General features: G+C 33.2%; 1 protein-coding gene across 1 annotated transcript in view; it reads left to right on the forward strand.

The window, feature by feature from the left end:
• The window catches only part of CFAP47 (cilia and flagella associated protein 47), a gene marked incomplete at its 5' end in the record, with an annotated part of 409,359 nt that overhangs the window by 181,934 nt on the left and 210,328 nt on the right, over window positions 1-17,097 (forward strand). The window contains 4 exons of the mRNA XM_082014136.1: window positions 1,998-2,074; window positions 4,147-4,292; window positions 9,621-9,729; window positions 10,587-10,813. Coding sequence (XP_081870262.1) covers window positions 1,998-2,074; window positions 4,147-4,292; window positions 9,621-9,729; window positions 10,587-10,813 — 559 coding nt within the window. The remainder of the gene's footprint in view (window positions 1-1,997; window positions 2,075-4,146; window positions 4,293-9,620; window positions 9,730-10,586; window positions 10,814-17,097) is intronic.

Genomic DNA, 17,097 nt, shown 5'->3' on the forward strand with positions numbered 1-17,097 from the left:
GTCTTAAATAACAAAAGAAGTAGGTTTCCTATTAAATTTCTTAAACATATTGCTGTCCTGGGGCTTGGTTAGGTCAGATAACATTGTATAAATTTTCCCTAGTTTTATAATAAGATGTGTTTTTTACTATCAGAGTATAATACTGACTTAAAAAACCTAAACAAACAAATAAACAAACAAATAAATAAATATGAACATGCATATTATTTTTAAGCTTGACTTTACAAAATCAAAGGTGTATTTAAAAGTCTATAGGGAAAACATGCAGTAAGCTGTCTTTGAATTTGTTATATATTTATAATAAATTATAGATTAAAAGATTCATCTGTCCCTTGTGAGTTAAAAATACTCATCAATATCAGGGAGAAGGATCCAAATCAATTCACTGTATTGTCCAGTATATACGTCATCATTTGAAATCCTGGTGCATAATGAGGTTATTTAAGCACCTTAGAGACTTACAAAAATGCATGTGATTTTAAGTGAAAGAGCGTGTCTTGAAGAATAGAAGTATTTATTTCATATACTTAAATTAGAAAGTTGCATTTATCGATAAACTTTTCTAAATAATTTAGAATAGTTATAATAGTTTATAAAGTTTAGAATAATAATTTAGAAAAGTTTTACTGTTGAGATGTAGTAGTACAAAACCCAAAGCATTACTGTTTTACAGTCCAAATAGAAATTAGGAAATGTCTTTTAAAGCTAATGGTATGTCACACTATATAGGAATTATTCAAATGGTTGACTTGCAGCTTATAAAATTTAGTCTTCATAATTGTCCATATTCTATGCAGTAACTAAAGTCTCTGCATTTAAGAATACATATAAGTGAGATGTAAAAAAACATATAAGTGAGATGTAAAAAATAAGGTTAAAAATATCTCTTATTAATGCTGTATTGACTTTACTGTCTAGGAAGGGTTAAGTGTAGGACTTTATGAAAAAATGAGCCTCTCATTTCCTTTACAATTGAAAAAGCAAACTTCGAAGTGATGAACTTCTTGTGCATTTCTAGCCAAGATGCAGAGTTTACTTTCTCTTTATTTGTAAAAATACAATTTATTAAGTGGACAAAGAAGGGAAAAAAGGAATAATTCAGTGCAATCACAATATGTTACATTTAAAATATTATTCCCCACAGGTAAAATTTTCAAGTTTAGATGGTGAAATGCTAATGTCTCAGAGGCCAGAAATCTGCAGTTGCACTGAACAATAAATAACAACAACAACATAAATAAAACATTAACTTTTTAATTGGAAAAACTGAAATGAGATAAAATTTCAACAGTGCTGTATTTCAGGAAATGAAAGCAATTAAGGCCTGAACCTTCTTTAGGATTTGGTAGCATCGCCCCTGCATATACGCAGACTTCTGTGGAAATCAGCGGAGCTCAGCATGGGAGTTTGGTTTCTTGTATTTCTCCAGGCCTAAGCAAGGAAGCAAAAAAAGGGGTTTGCTAGCTTTCTTTGACATTTGTTTAACTGATGCTGAGGAATGCTTATTGAACCCCTGAGTCACATTAAACACATATTTCTGCTTAAGTATAAAGAGCATCAAGAATGCAAGGCCTTGCCACTTCAGGATATACCAGGGAACAATTTTTGTCTATCCCCATAGGATATTGAAATGATAGAGAGAAGAATTGGCACTGAAATCCCCCAGAAGTGTTATTGGGCAGGAGTAAGTTTGACTGGCAAAATACAATTGTATTTTTTTTTTAACATGAAATTTTGCTTGTATGAGTGTTGCAGAGATATTAAACTGGAGCATGTTCTGGCTCTGCTGTAAATACAACTACTAACTTAAGAGGAAGAGATGGATTGAATGTTATTGGAAACATAGTTACAAAATGTGGTTTTGGAGTTTTTTTTTGCTTTCTTGAAAACATTTGCTTTTCCAGTATATATTCATAAAAAGGGGAATGAAGCTATCTATTACTAATAGAAATGTCCAGCTTTAGAGTTTTGCTTTAATTTTTATTTTTTCCTTTTAGTTCTGAAAATGACATATTACATGTTAAAAATGGTGCACTGCCAGAAGATCCAAATGAAGAGAACAACTTAAATTGCTGTAAGTATCTCTATACAATACCTCTTGTGTCACTACCATAGAAATTAGATTATCTACACAAGCAAGATTTTGACATCTAAAGTACGTTCAGTGATATTTGTTATGGGTATGCTCAGTAACTGTTACTTATAGGAGAGTTTATCTTCTGATATATTGAATTTAGTGAAATGATTTCTAAGTTTGCAGTATAGTCCTAATGATTTTACCACTAAAAAGAAAGAAATCTATTTTTCTTTTTTAAGAGCCTGTGGGCTGGCTTCATGGGAGTCTGATGTGGAGCCTTTGCAGCTTACCTAATTTATTTTTGAAAATATTCATCAACAGGGATTATGCATTTCTTGCTCTTATTTCCTATGGAATGCCAGTCAACAGTTCTATTAAAACATATGAATCTAGAGCTACAGCCTTTTCTGAGACTGTTGCAAGTCCACTTGAGCAAAATTTGTAGGATGGCCTTATGAAATTAAATTTGTCCTCTTGGAAAATATTGTTGAGTTTCCATGAGGCCATATGGAAAGCAGATTTGTAATCTGAATAATCTAGCTCTTCTAGATATATTGATTATCTCATATTGTATTATCAAATGTGATTAACAACCAACTAATACACAGTCCATAAAAATAAAAAGTATGTACCTTAAGTAATGAAGTGGTGGACAACTATTATATCAATTTGTGAATAGTTTAAAAGGTTTTTATGGCTTTGATCAGATTGGACCTAGAGAGACATTTCTGATGGCATTTCAAGTTTTGGAAACAAAATTGTGTTTTCATTTCTTGTAGAAGTGTATTTCTGCATTGAGAATAATTCCCCTTCATTCTCTCAATAGCATGGTGAAAAAAACCTAAACAAGAGTCATCTGTATGTGTTTTACACCCTGACTTGAGAGAACATGTACTATGAAGGTCCAAGTGTCCTAACTGGAAAGCACTAAGAATTAGGAATATTTTTTTTCTTTTGGAGCAGCCATAATAAAAAAGAAGAAAACTGTAAAAAAAAAAATCTAAATTATTTATTAAATTTTACACCTTTGGTGATTGTTTTAATTTCACAGAATTCAGAAAGAATGTGAGGAGGGAGGGCTCTCACAAGACTAATTCAGTCTGCTCCACAGTTTGACTTAACTCTGAATTAGGAACACTTGAACAGGAGACAATTTTGAGAGGCTTTAGAAACATCAAATTCATATCAAATTTAACTGCTGGTTAAAGCGTGAATATTGGGACATTTGTATTTTTAGTGTTTGGAAAACAATTTGGACTATGGAGAGAAAAGGTGGGTGGTGGCTATGCCTTTCTTCAGCTTGGGTCTTGTTTTTTTTGAGGGGTGAATCAGTTCTATTTAATTGGCCAGAGATTGGCATAGGTTTCGTACATGATCTTCATTCATATCTGTTGCCTTCACTTTCACTTCTATTCTTAAATCTGCCGAACTTCCTAGAAAGCGAGGCAGCCAAGATTGAATAGCAGTCTGGTTCTAAAGTAATCTGCATTATCAAAATATGCTTAACAGATGAGAAACACGCAGTGAGAAAGCAGTCAGGCTCTGCTGGATTCAACCCTAAGGTTCCTAGTGTGGTATGGAGAAAGCACTTTCTCAGCATAATGCTTTTTGAAAGCAACAGGAAAAAAGCAAGCTTGCCAGTACTTAGTTTTGTCCATTCTTGGGGATTTCAGACTGTAACATAACATAGCTACTGCTACTGAACGCAAGAATGTTTGTTTAAATAGTAGTAAACTGTACTATTCTTTCTGGTAGGAGGAGTCATTTGCTTATAGGCACTACATTCTTAAAGAGTTTTAGATGGTGAGAACTGTTTTCCCCAGTTTTGTTTCAGTGCACAGAATAAGAACACAAGTAGTTAGCAAAATGCATTTAAATAAAACAGCATGCAATATTGCAGCACATTTACACAAGTGTAACCATAAACATTGATTACTGATTACAAGTGTGTTTTAAATACTGATTACAGGAGGCTGTATACAGTATCCTTATATTTCAACTCAGGCAGTTACATTATTTTACAACCCTTGCTGTAGTATATAAACAACCCTTTAAACTTACTTTAACAGCAGACCCACCCAGCCTCCTGCATGAATTCTTCAGTCCAATGGAAAAACTGTTCTTGGAAGGGAGAAGTTCTGCAGGCTTAGAAATTCACTTCCTTCCCTTTAATCTGGAAAAACGTTACTGCACTGTCATTCTGGTTAACGAACTGGTAAGAATAGAAAGTATGTTCTGTGAGTGGTTTTCATGTGATAGCCTAGTCAGTTAAGAATCAGGATATGTTTGCCTGTTATATGTGGGTAAATAACTATACAGATTGGTTATGTACATATTTTAAGATAGTGTTTTTACATGCATATGCAATTATAAAGATGCAATCTATGTGCTAACTTTTGCAAATGAAAATCTTTTATCTTTAAAATTTTTGGTTAAAATACAATATTCCTATCATTCATGGAGCAAAGTGTTCCTTAAGAGATTTACATAAGATTACAGGCTTCAACTAAAAAATTTAAACCAAAGTTTACTGTCTTTTTATCGCCACATAATTAGATTACATGAAATGCTACCAGTTACTTTTCACTGCAAAATCATAGCAAAAAAAAGTAATACTGCAAGGAATGTTACTCTGGTGACTTTTCTGGCAACTCAGCTTCAAAAATATATGGAATTTAAATCATTTCTCTTAATGTGGGAGCAAGAATAATGGTTTTGGATGAGACATAGTCAGGGAAAGGATGAAGTCCTTACTGTACTGTGCTTCTCCCTGTATTGATCACTGTATCTAGGATATTCTGTCAAAGTAGAACAATAGTTATTTTCCTTGTTCTGTGTCTTTTTCAGTTTTTCTGCCTATCTAAATTCCATTCAGTACTTGTCATCAATGCAGGTAAAACTTCTGAACAGATTGTACATGAATACTGGCTGCATTAACTTTCAGTTTCTCTTAATTCATGTAGCCTAGGTTTTGCCATATGTACTTAATGGAAATTAATTTAATAAATTACCAAGACCTGTTTTTGATCAATTTTCAGAGCTTGAAATTTGCACTCCAGCTTCTTTGATGTCCCTGTAATCCTGTATCTCAGTGATCACAATCTTCTTACTTCTGTATTAGTCCATCTTCTCACATTTTTAACCTCTCTGCTGTGTTTTCTCTCTAGCTGTCAATGTTTTTCAACACCCTGTTGTTTTTCTAATCTTCTTTTATGTGTGGTTGATCTCAAGGCTTGCATTCTGCTTCTTACTTTCATAATACTACCTCTATGTTTCTGCTTTCCCTCTGTGCAATTATATGCATCTGCCATTTTCTGCCATGTTTTCATGATTTGTAACAACACATCCAAAACTGACTTATTCTTTTCCTCCTATATGTTCTCAGCTTTAACATTTTTCATTACTATAGAAAAAGAGATTTCTGCTAGTTCTTAGTGTTTGTATGTTTGGTGTTTGTTTTTATTGTTTAACCAGGACTTTGGCTATGCCACCTGAGTAGCTTAATTTTTTCCTTGCTTTTAAAGGAAAATAAGACTAATGCAATGATGCCCAAGCCTGTCTATCTGACCCTGTTCAATATTTGAAACCACTGGCCATTTTTTAGGAAAACGAGTCATATGACTGGAAGTCTTAAAGAGCATATAGTCCACTTAAGTTTCTTGAAAAGTTAGCAGGGAGATAGAAGGATAGTCCATCAAAGCCTACAGTGAGACAGTGAGCGCGTGCCTTATTGACACTGGGGAATCACCCGTAAAGAAGCTGTATAAATGTCTCCATGTCAGAGGATAGTGATCTTTGTGGATGGTTCAATGAAAAAATCAATCCAGTGTTCAGGATCATTCAAAAAGACAATTTATTAGGAAACAAATAGACATCAAAATATGAGACCTCAGTATAACTTTCTAAACAGCTATGGTGTACACGTCTTGAATATTGTGTGCAGTTCTAGTCACACCAGCAAACAATATAACAGGGATAGGGGGGAAAAAAGAGAGAGAGAATCAAAGATGATCAGAAGGATGCAGCAATCGCTTTATAAAGACAGATACTTAAAAAAAATTAATTTCCTGTCATTAAAAAAGGTAGTTAAGGGACATGACAGGTACATAAGATTATGAATAGTTTGCAGAAAGTTAATAGAGCAGCTGTGGCAGGATATACAAACTGAACCAAGTGAAGTACTTTTTCATACACAGTGTTTAACTTCTGTAACTCAGCTATCATAGGACACTTTGGATGCTAAAACAGTTGACTAGTTCAAAATAAATTAGACAAACTCATGAAGGTCAGGTCCATCATTTTTATTAAATGAAATATCCAGGTGCAGTCTCTAGACAGGGAAGACCCTAAATATATACCCTGGCTGAGAGAGGCAGCTTATGCTACATTAGGTATAGAGCCTGAGAATTAAGTAATTTGATGAAAAGAAGGGAAATGGAGACATGTTAATGGGAGGAAAGCAAATCTAATAGATGTGGTCAGAGCTATGGGACAGTTATACTTAAGGTGGAAAGGGAAAAGAACATTTCTGACAGCCCCAGTGTTGCCTCCAGTGGTGATGCAGAAACACCTAAATTTAGGCACCTAGCTACTAGTCACTGTTCTTAACGAAGAACGAGTTGACCTTATCATACTGGGAAGCATTAATGCTTCAGAGATCCCACCGTTTTGTCCTGTGTAACTATTTCTGGAATACCTGGTCCTTTCAGCTAGTTTAGTAGGTAAGGTGCATTTAAAGGCTGATGAAAGTGCAAAAGTTTTGATATGTAGCACCTCAAGTTAGAAAAATTAAGTCCCATCCACATAATTGTATCATTTGTAAGAAAATGTGGTAAATCTCTTAGGGAAAGATGAAACTGCAAGATAGCTAGAATGATTTTAGAGCTGTACAGTAATGGCATAGGAAGAAATTGGATTGCTTAAATATTTTTTATATGGCTGCAATATTTCAATCATATTATTGTCTAATTGACAAACAAGTATAGCTACCATGCTGTATGATGATCAAATGGCTTCATACAATGATGAGACTTGTATCATTCCAATATGGACTTGTGCTGCATGTAATCTAATAAATAATTTAATTTAGCATTTCTGTAATTTCTTTTTTCCTACCCTTTTTGATAAATAGACCAAAATAGTAATCAGAGTAAGACTGCTTCATCATTATGATCAGTAAAGATTCAAATCACTAGTTAGATTTGAATCTGACTAGGAATCGTATCTGTCATTGCATCAACTATATATCTGTAATAAAAGCAAGAAGGTACACTGATTCAAGTTTGTTGGCCTACTCAAGTATGTCGCTTAAATTGTTTTGATTTAATCTGTATGTTAACTTTTCTAATGTTTGAAATGACAGCACAAGTTGTTTGTAACATTTCTCAAGGATTTGTTTAAATATTTCTTTGTTTTTTAAGAAAAATTGAAACTGGCATTCTTCAAATTTCTAGCATAGATCTTTTCAGAGAAGAAATTCTGTTGCTTTTTCTCTGTGTCTTTGTTTCTGGGAGCTAATTTATTTCATGATTTCAGTGATAATAATGTATTAAATCATAGTTTAAGAGTGTCAGCCCAGACTTTCACAGCTAAATGTCTAATATAAAATTAAATGGTTTATTAAGAGAACACTTTACTATCTCTTGTTCTTAATTACGGACTTCTGTGGAGAACTGAAAATTCCTAGTAGCTATACATTCTTTTGAAATATCAGTTAGCAATGGGATTACATAAATAGCTAGCGGTAGTTCAACAGCTATTTTGTCAACTATTTTTATTAACAGTAAACCCTCTAAAATGTTGATGCTATCCTGCCTCCAGCTGATGGAAAATCGAAATATAAAGCATTAAAACCATAGGTATACTAGCTAAACTATCGAAATACGGTAAAATACCAATTCTGTTCCAAAGCATCAGCAAAAACCTCAGCAGAAATAAAACAGGATTTGCATTCTGTGGAGCTCAAGAAGCAAGAATTCTTCAAACAAGGAAGGAAATATGGATGTTTGTTCCTACTTATAAGCATATTTCTATCAGCAATGACAAGAAAAGTGACTGATAGTAAATTGGCATCCTAGCAACGAGTACCTTCATGAAATTAGTTGTATATGCTGTGAGCTTGTTAATGGTCCTTGTGGAGCTAAATCACTGTGTCAACTCCTGTTTACATTGGTTCCCAGGGGTGGTTATTAGTTTGGGTTTGGGAAACCAATTTTGCTGTGGGTTTCTTTAATCCTTCTCAAGGAAGATTTGTCTGAACTCTTGAATCAAGGAAGGAAAGAAAAAGCCATCAAAGTTGAATACCTTTCCTTCTGCTGGGTGAGAAACATACTTGCAATGTTTTCAGCCTTAACGTAAATGCCTGATGAAACTATGAATAAAGGTAAAATAAAAACCAGGCTTGTCTTATGTTATTGACCAATATTAAAGGGAAAACATTGCATTGGTTGGCAGATGGACTAAATTATATAAATAAATTATTTCCTTCATATCTGGAATGAAGAATAAAAGACAGAATATGCATTTTTAGGGCAGAGTTTTACAGAATGTGGTTTATGGAAATAAAGAGGTGATCTTCTGTGCAGATTATATCAGTTGTTGCAGAAGCATTTGATCCTTTACCTTGCAATCAGTAGAAGCTAAAGTTGTCGAAAAGAAGCTTGTGTTAAAGAAAAAAGGTGTTATCAAAGCAAGAGTAATATATCTGTTAAATCTCCTGCCTAGTTCAGATAGATATATAGGTACCTAATTTAGATACCTTTTAGTTTTGGGTTGTTCTGATTGTGGCCTTTATAATTTGGAGTACCTTTAGTCAGTTTTCTTTTTTAAAAAAATACTTTTTTGTCTTGAATTCTTGTCATGTAGGATTCAAAGTGTTATTTCTCTGCTAATTAATTTATCCTTTCTGCTATGACAAACTACTATCTTCCTTTGTTCTAGGTCATGCTTATATTTACTTTCAAGCTTCTGTAGGTTTTCCATTATTTTTGATAAAATAATTAAATTTGTTAACTTTATTTCTTCTTAATGGAGAATTTGTACATGGTGCTAATCTGCCTTGACTTCTGCTCTTTTTTGCTTTCTAGAGAAATGCTAGTGGCTCAAAATTACTGTAAACATTTTTTTTAAAAAGTTCTTAACTATGAAGACCAATGAACTAAGCTTGTGTATATGTTTAAATTATATGTAGCTGTAGCACATAATTAGAATTCACTTTATTGCTGTATTTATGGGTCAGGTTATCCTCATTCGGTTAAATTATATGAGGAGGTGGCAAGGATTCAACGCGCTGAAATTTCTTGACTTTTCAGGTTTAATATTCTCAATTAAACGTACTTTATTGTCAGAGCAGGGTTTGAAATGATCTTTTTCTTTTATTTAAACATAGTTTAAAAATAATGGGTCTCCTGAATATGTGAATTATTTTGCAAGTCAGATCTTAAGTGTTACTAGGATATCTTTGTTTTTAGTTTTAATATTTTGCCTTCCATTCTGCATGAATTGCTTTCTGAATTGTATGGATGTGTATGTTCTTGTGTTTCAGATTGGAGAATTTGTATACCTGATAGAGGGAACAGGTGATATACCTTTGCCTTCAAGATTGCTTCCAATGGCTAGTCCAAATGTTTTGCACGTTAGCAGTACATTAGAAGGTAAAGTGAGTAGAATGGAGAAGAGTAAAATAGAGCAAATAATTCTCTTTTGCAAATATTTTTTAGTTCCCATGCATTTTTGTTAAAATTAATTAAATACAACTGGTAACAGCAGTTGTTTATAGTGAAGTGCAAGAAGGATATTACAGTGTAACTGTCAGATATTTCTTTTAAAGTTGTCCAGTACATTCTCTTCAGTGCAGCAGCTGGTTAGCTTTCTTCTTTAACTTTCTCATATTGTTTTCAAAATAGTCTATATAAATATTTTTTCATAATTTCTTTTCTTTTCTCCTTCAGAATATAGGTAGTAGCCAGATTAATCAGGACATGTCATCTTTACCTAGATTTTTTCTAGTTTTAAAACACATGAGTTTTGTATGTAATGTTGTGATTTGACAGGCAATCCAATACTTTTGTCTTTGAACAGCCAGTGATAAACTGCTGGTAGTCCTATTTCAGAAACAGTGTAGCAATTATTTGAACTAATTGCTGGTGGCTTCTTTTAAAGGGGATGCAACATCATCTAGAGGGGTAAAAGCATGTCTGTGTTGTGGTGGTAGCAGAAAGACTTTTTTTAAACTTTCATTACCGTCATAACTGTAGTAACATGAAAGTCTGGGATTTTTTATTAACTATCAAAAGCAACTTTTGGTTTGGACTCCAGCCTGTGTTAATTTTTATTTACCCATTATGATTAAAAATTAAAAAAGTATTACTGGAATAAATAGCATGTACTAGAGTGATAGCATGTAACTACACATGAAAGGCTTTTCTTTGGAGAGTAGAGATTTTAAATACTCTATGAAGTTACAGTAGCAGCTGACTGATGTGGGTTTTTTGTTTTTGTTATTTAACAGGTCCAACTGAAGTAGAGCCAGTTTTATATTTGAAATGTGGTCTTGCTCAGATTCTTGAAGAAAATCTGAGGATTCCACTGATCAATGAGTCAAGAGAGAGGGCTCTGGCCATTGCTGCACAACAGCAGATGTCAACTATTGAGTATGAAAGAAGAAAGATCACAGGGACTCTGCAGAGCAGTAGTGTTCGAGTTGCAACTGTATTGTTAGGGCTGAGCAGAGTAGAGGTGAGAAACACAGTAATCTGTTACTGCAATTTTTTAGTTGTTCTTCATTTGTAGGACTGATTTTTTTAAGTTTCAGGAAATAGTGTGAAGTTATGTTTTTTTCACACATTCTGTAATCTGGCAGTTACTAATCCCAATTCCTCTCAGACACTGCAATATTTTACATGTTCATTCTGAAGCTGCTTCTTTGCTCATGCTATTAAGAAGTGCTTTCTTTAGGAAATCTTGTCTGCAGTTAAAAAGAGCATTAACATTGTATTTCACTTAGCTTCTGAAAAATACACATTGATTAAAAAATCTTTCATACTCTGTGTAATAGATATCTCTCTTAGTATCCTTCCTTATGCACATTTTTGTAAGAAATAAAAATTCTCAAATAGGATTTTTTTTTTTTAAGAATAAACTTTGAAAATAAATCAAGGAGAAGGAAAGACTTTTTCTTGCCTTGCAATCAAGACAAAATAGTTTTGGAAAACCACAAATCTTCCTTATAAGCTATAGCTCCCTACTTACACATCACTCCAACCCAGAGATATTTTCCCAAGTTTTCAACATCTAGAAACAAAAAATCTTCCCAAGATAGTCCATTAAATATTCAATTAGTACTTGTGAATAAATTTATAATAGCAATATTACCAAATAAGCAAGCTTTTTTCTCATGTAGAATTCAAATGTAACCTTCTATGGATGATAGCCACACTCTGGGTTTTAATTTCCCATGTGAACCTGATGTTACCTGGCCTCTGACAGATTGCTGGGCAGCTGCGTTCTTCCAGTTTTCCAGTTAGACTGTTCCCTGCATGTGGTTCCCAGTACTATATGATTCCCAGTAGTAAGAGGAAGAGAATTTTCCCTGGTGTCTTGATGTTGCTCAATTTATGTCTTCTATTTACAGATAAGTTTAAAAAGTAAGATAAATTAAATGAAGAAAAATTACCGAGTAGATTTAATCTGTTACATGTTTGTAGTGGGACAAGAATTGTAACCATGTGATCTAGACTCAAATAGTTTCCTTTTGGATTATAGCTAATCCACTGCTGTGGTAACATTTTATAAACTTTTCATAACTGAAGTCCCTTAATATCACAGTCACTTAGCAGGTACTTGATGAAAGACTTGACTGCTCTGAAGCTGTGGGTATAGTCAAAACAGAACATAATAGGAACACTCCTTGTGGTATGCTAAGATCTAATACGAGTTCTAAAATTTCTTATATTGTATAAGAGTGGAGGACAATTAGATTAGTTGTAAAATACATAATGATGGATACTAACACTGAATAAATTGTCATGTGAAAAGTGAAAACTAATATGCAGAAAGAAGTATTTTGCTCCATGAACAGAAACTCTTATAACTGCTTATGAGGAATAAAATGGAGAAGTTCTGCTATATACTGATGTAGAAAAGACTTTGCACATTAAACATATCTCAATATGATAAACCAATATGCAGATTAAATTCTGAAAAGTGTTCCTAATAACTTTTTGTCATAAATTCTTATTTACTGTCTGTATAAAAGTGACAGTATAGAAATTCTGGTGGCATTAATTGAAGAAATGTTTTTTGAGGGAGGCTGGTCTTCTGCAATTAAATTTGGAGCTGAAGTATGGTTTTAGGTTCATTGTCTAAATTGCCCCATCACCAAAAGATCCCATCCATAGCTCCTGTGGTTTGCTGAATTATATAGGCTCATGAAATCCTTTGGAACATATACTGTATGTTACAGAGAGATCTAGAATCTCTGGAAATCTGTTTCTCTCTTTTTGATTTCTGTTCCACCTTTCTACTCAATTCCCGCAGGTATAATTGTGTTATATAATGTATGGACAGAAGGAAAAATGTCCTTACGTTATTACTACTTGGTCCATTGTTTGTATGTCAAATTGAAGAATAAATAACTAAATAATTGCATGCTTTCCATTCTTATTAAACTGTACATTTTACTTATGTTTACTTAAATCACATAGAAAATAGAAATAAAGGTAGGCTATATTTTTGGAGTCAAACTGGATATGCATATTCAGTAACTTGTGCTGCATATTTTCACTCAACTCATCTATATGCATGGTTGAAAGTCCTAACTGTTTTTAGTAAGAAACAAAGATCTGTTTTGATTGTCTTTAATGATTAGAATTACTAAAAAAATAATTGATTTTTATCTCTTTCCCATAAAAGTTGTTGTGCTGATCAGAACTTATTTATCCTGTTGGGTTTTTGTGCTAACTGGTGTTACTGCTGGGGTAGTACTAGACAGTATGTAATCAGAGTACAGAAGTGACAGTCAACAATTATGAGGAGCTTGGAAGTGGACGTTCAATGGAAAGGACCATGAGTTTTAGCTAAATCTTTATTTCTATCTTTTACTTTATAAACGATGTTAAAATCGGCTCATTAAGCAGTTCTGATAGAAATAGAATTTTAATAGTTTATTTTACAATCTTGGGTACTGAAGGACTTACTACCAGCAAGGTTAAGTAGTTAACCTGCCATCTCACTCCCTGTCCCCCAAAAGAAGCCTCTACTGCCATCACAATACAAACTATTTGTTAAAGGATTTTTTTTTGTGCTTAAACTTTGATATAATTAAAAAAATAAACAAAATTGAAACCAAAATGGTATAAAAATTTAATAAAGCAGTTAGTAATGAAGAGATAGGAAGCAAGGATGCTAAAGTAATAGGAAACCAAAGATGCAGATATCAATATTTAAAGGAAAGTGAGAGATTAAAATTAGTAGCCTTATGCTATTTAATTCTATTACTGTACATCCTATAAATATCCACAAGGCATAAAACGCCAGAAACTAAATAATATCCTGGTTTCATGCCCATTTCTAACTAAACTTTTTATTGTTTTTAATTAAAAATGATAGGAAAGTTTTGAATTTTATTTTTTAATTATACAATTGTGTTAATTTCTTGCCTCCTGAGTATTTAATTAATTTTATTTCCTCCTGAAACATTTTTGGGTAATAGTAAAGAGAAGATAAGATGGAACGCTCTACCACTGTTAAGGTTGGGATTGGCATTATTGTGAATAATTACAAATTGCCTTTGTTAATGATGAGTAAGAGGAAGCTGTAGGTGGGAAGTTTAGGTGAACATAGATAACAAGGGAAGAAAAAGCGTATCTGTAAAGAAAGGGGAGAGAATGTGGAATAAACATAACTTGTTTAGATTGAAGTTGCCAATGGTGGTAAATAGAGGAAAGTCAATAAAAGAAAGAAGGAACAGAATAACGAGAATTCATTCATTTGGGTAATGCAAGGGGAAGGATGTAGCAGTCAGTGAAGTCAAATTTAAAATAACATGCCTTGGTTTGCCTTTATTCTAGAATATACCTAAAGAGGCACAAATTAGACCTGGTTTCTAGATTACAGGGCTTTCTTCACTATCAGAGATGCCAGTGATCTCTCTGTGTAATTAGACTTTACAATAGGAAAGGAAGAGAAGTCCTGTTCTACGAGAATCCCCAAACTGAAGCTTGCACTTCTCACTGCGTCCAGATGCGTCCTCACAGTTAAGCTGTAAAAAGTATTTACTTAATTGCCATTTTGCATGCCTTTGAATGCATGGCTCATCTGAGCATGGACACCAGATCTGTATCCTTAGCTGTATTCCAGCTGTTAGGACCTTGTGCATTTTCTTTCTATCCTGCTGTCCATGTGACTAAGCAATGTTGAGTATTTTTATCTCAGTACATCATGGTGGTGGTGATGAGTTTTAATTTTGATCAATGGAAATGAGCAGAGACCTTGTGCACATGAAGCTATGGCTTCTGCTGCTTAACTGATGTGACAGAATCTCATCCTGTATCTGTCCAGCTCTGATCTTCAAAGTTTGTGCTCCTCATAGTCCCCCAGGATTCAAGAAGGATTTAGTGATCTTCCAGGTGATTATGGAAAAGTTGTAAGCTGTTTGAACTGTTGCCTTTTTTAAATACAGTTTTTTTGGTTGGTTTGGTTTTTTTTATTTTTTTTTTTGAGAAAGAATCATGGTGTCCTGGAAGAGAAAAGATACTGTAATTAAAAAGTTACATTAGATACATTTTAATGCGAATGAACTTTTCACAAAAGGATCTATGGTCAGGTTGCAATTTCTTGAGTTTACAAGAGGGACCAATGTCTTTTATATTACATCACTTACCTTTTGATATGGGATTAAGGGAGATGGCAAACATGATTGATTACAAGGATTCTGAGAGATTGAGATCATAAAATTCTTTTATTCATGAGGGATGGTTTTAGAAGTTATTTCCTCGAAGGAAGAAATGGGGCTAAATTGAGATCTGAAAAAAGGTAATATGCAAGGAAAGAGTAACGTGCCTCAGCGCTGTCATAGAATCTGCCATCCTTTACACACAGAAAATGCAGATGGTAAATCTAAGAAAATACTGTGGAAAATCAATCAGTCTTTGAAAAATATAAAATTTAATTCTGATGCTTTATATACTCTCCAATCCTTTTTCAAAAAAATTATTCTAAAAAATAAATTAATCATGGGAACTGAAGGCAAATACTTTCCTTAACTGGTAATAACACTTCCACACTTGGAATATCATGAAACATTACATTGATGAAGTACATGTTGGAATCTATCTTATTGTAACACAGCAGCCTTAGACCTGCAACTGATAATGAGAGTTAAAAAACATTAAATTCCATTTTACTCTCACTGCCCTGAAAAATACTAAAAAGAAGCAGAGCAGCTGCAACATTTATCTGAATTGTGCTGGACATTTTCTCTTTTCTTGGAAATGTTACTCTTTGAAGCAACCAGGTTTAGTCTTTGAGTTTGTGGAATTTTATTTTTCCCCTCTCAAAAAGATCTAGTTCTCTCATTAAAAATATTTTCATCCTTTACTCTTTGACAAGTTACCAGGCAATATTTGAAATGCTCATAGACAATGTAATACTAATCAGCTGTCTTTTTTCCCATCTTTAAAAATGAGATAGCATGAACAAGGATCTTAAAATAAAGTACTTCAGTGATTTTTTAAATCATAAGATATCTCTTCAAGATAATTATAATTTAAATGTGTTCAGTGTTCCACCAAAGGTTATCTTACAATCATTTTGTCAATTAAGATTTCCCAAAACCTTGTATTGTAAAATAATCTAATTACCAAAATCAGGTATAGGAATAAATTTATATTTGAATATGCAGAAGATCAAAGTAAAATTTAACCTGGTAAATAATTTTATAATATATATAATTTTTTGGTTTGGAACTTCCCATTATAAGTGAGGATGAAATATCCTTTTCCCACTGCAAAGTCTTCTGTCATTTCAGTCCTATTAGAGAGAAATGGGACTTGCTATTAATATAGCAACTGAATTATTAGCACCTACTTATTTATTTATTTATTTGTTTGTTTGTTTATTTATTTAGAGAGTACTGTCGGGGAACTTCCAGTCTTGCATGATGGAAATTAATAAATAGTGAGGTCAGGTTTTCAACTCACGTAACAATTCTTCTTGTCCCCTCTATAAATTATATTCGCACCATACAAGTGGTGCAAATACAGTATAAAAAGAACTATGTTAACATTTTTTTTGGTGAGTATTTTTTAGTCATATGCACATGTCCAGTTGTTCTTCATAGAGTAAGAATCTTGAATAGTAATCTGTTTCTATATTTATTTTGTCAAAAAACTATATTAGCAACTAGAGCTTAACAGGTTCCCAAATTCCATATGTACTTTGTGTTTAACACCATATTGACACTTTAGATGGATTAATGGTCAAAACAAAGCAATGTCAGAGTGTAGGTCTGATTTCTAAAACCATAAAGGGAATGCGAGTTTTGTGTTTCAACAGAAAAAAAAAAAAAGACAAACCACCAACCCAAAGCAGAACCCCAGTGCAGTTTATTTGAACAGTAATTTGACCGTATTACCCTTAATAGTAATCCTTAAGAACAATTGACGTTCCTTTTAAATTTTCTTTTTGTATTCCCACAATAGATCTCCCATTCTTTGTCCCATTGCAATATGTATTGTGATACCTGCTGTCCTGCCATTATTTTAAACCAATAGGCTTTGAGAATAAACCAGTTTTTCTAGCACAAACTGAGTATTTCTCTATTTATCTCCTCCCTAGATTGGCTTTAACAGAATTCACAATAGTCATTAATTCAAAGACGTGTCTATAAAAAAGATGCGACTAGTTTCAGATGTTAACTTTGTTCAATGAACAATTTATCCTGAGCATTGCAATTATACTGTGTTATGGGATTGAAAATGGCTATTTCGAGCAAGTAGTGAATTAAAACATTGCATTATTGG

Source organism: Phaethon aethereus (assembly GCF_964289735.1).
Source record: "Phaethon aethereus genome assembly, chromosome: 1".
Classification (NCBI taxonomy): domain Eukaryota; kingdom Metazoa; phylum Chordata; class Aves; order Phaethontiformes; family Phaethontidae; genus Phaethon; species Phaethon aethereus.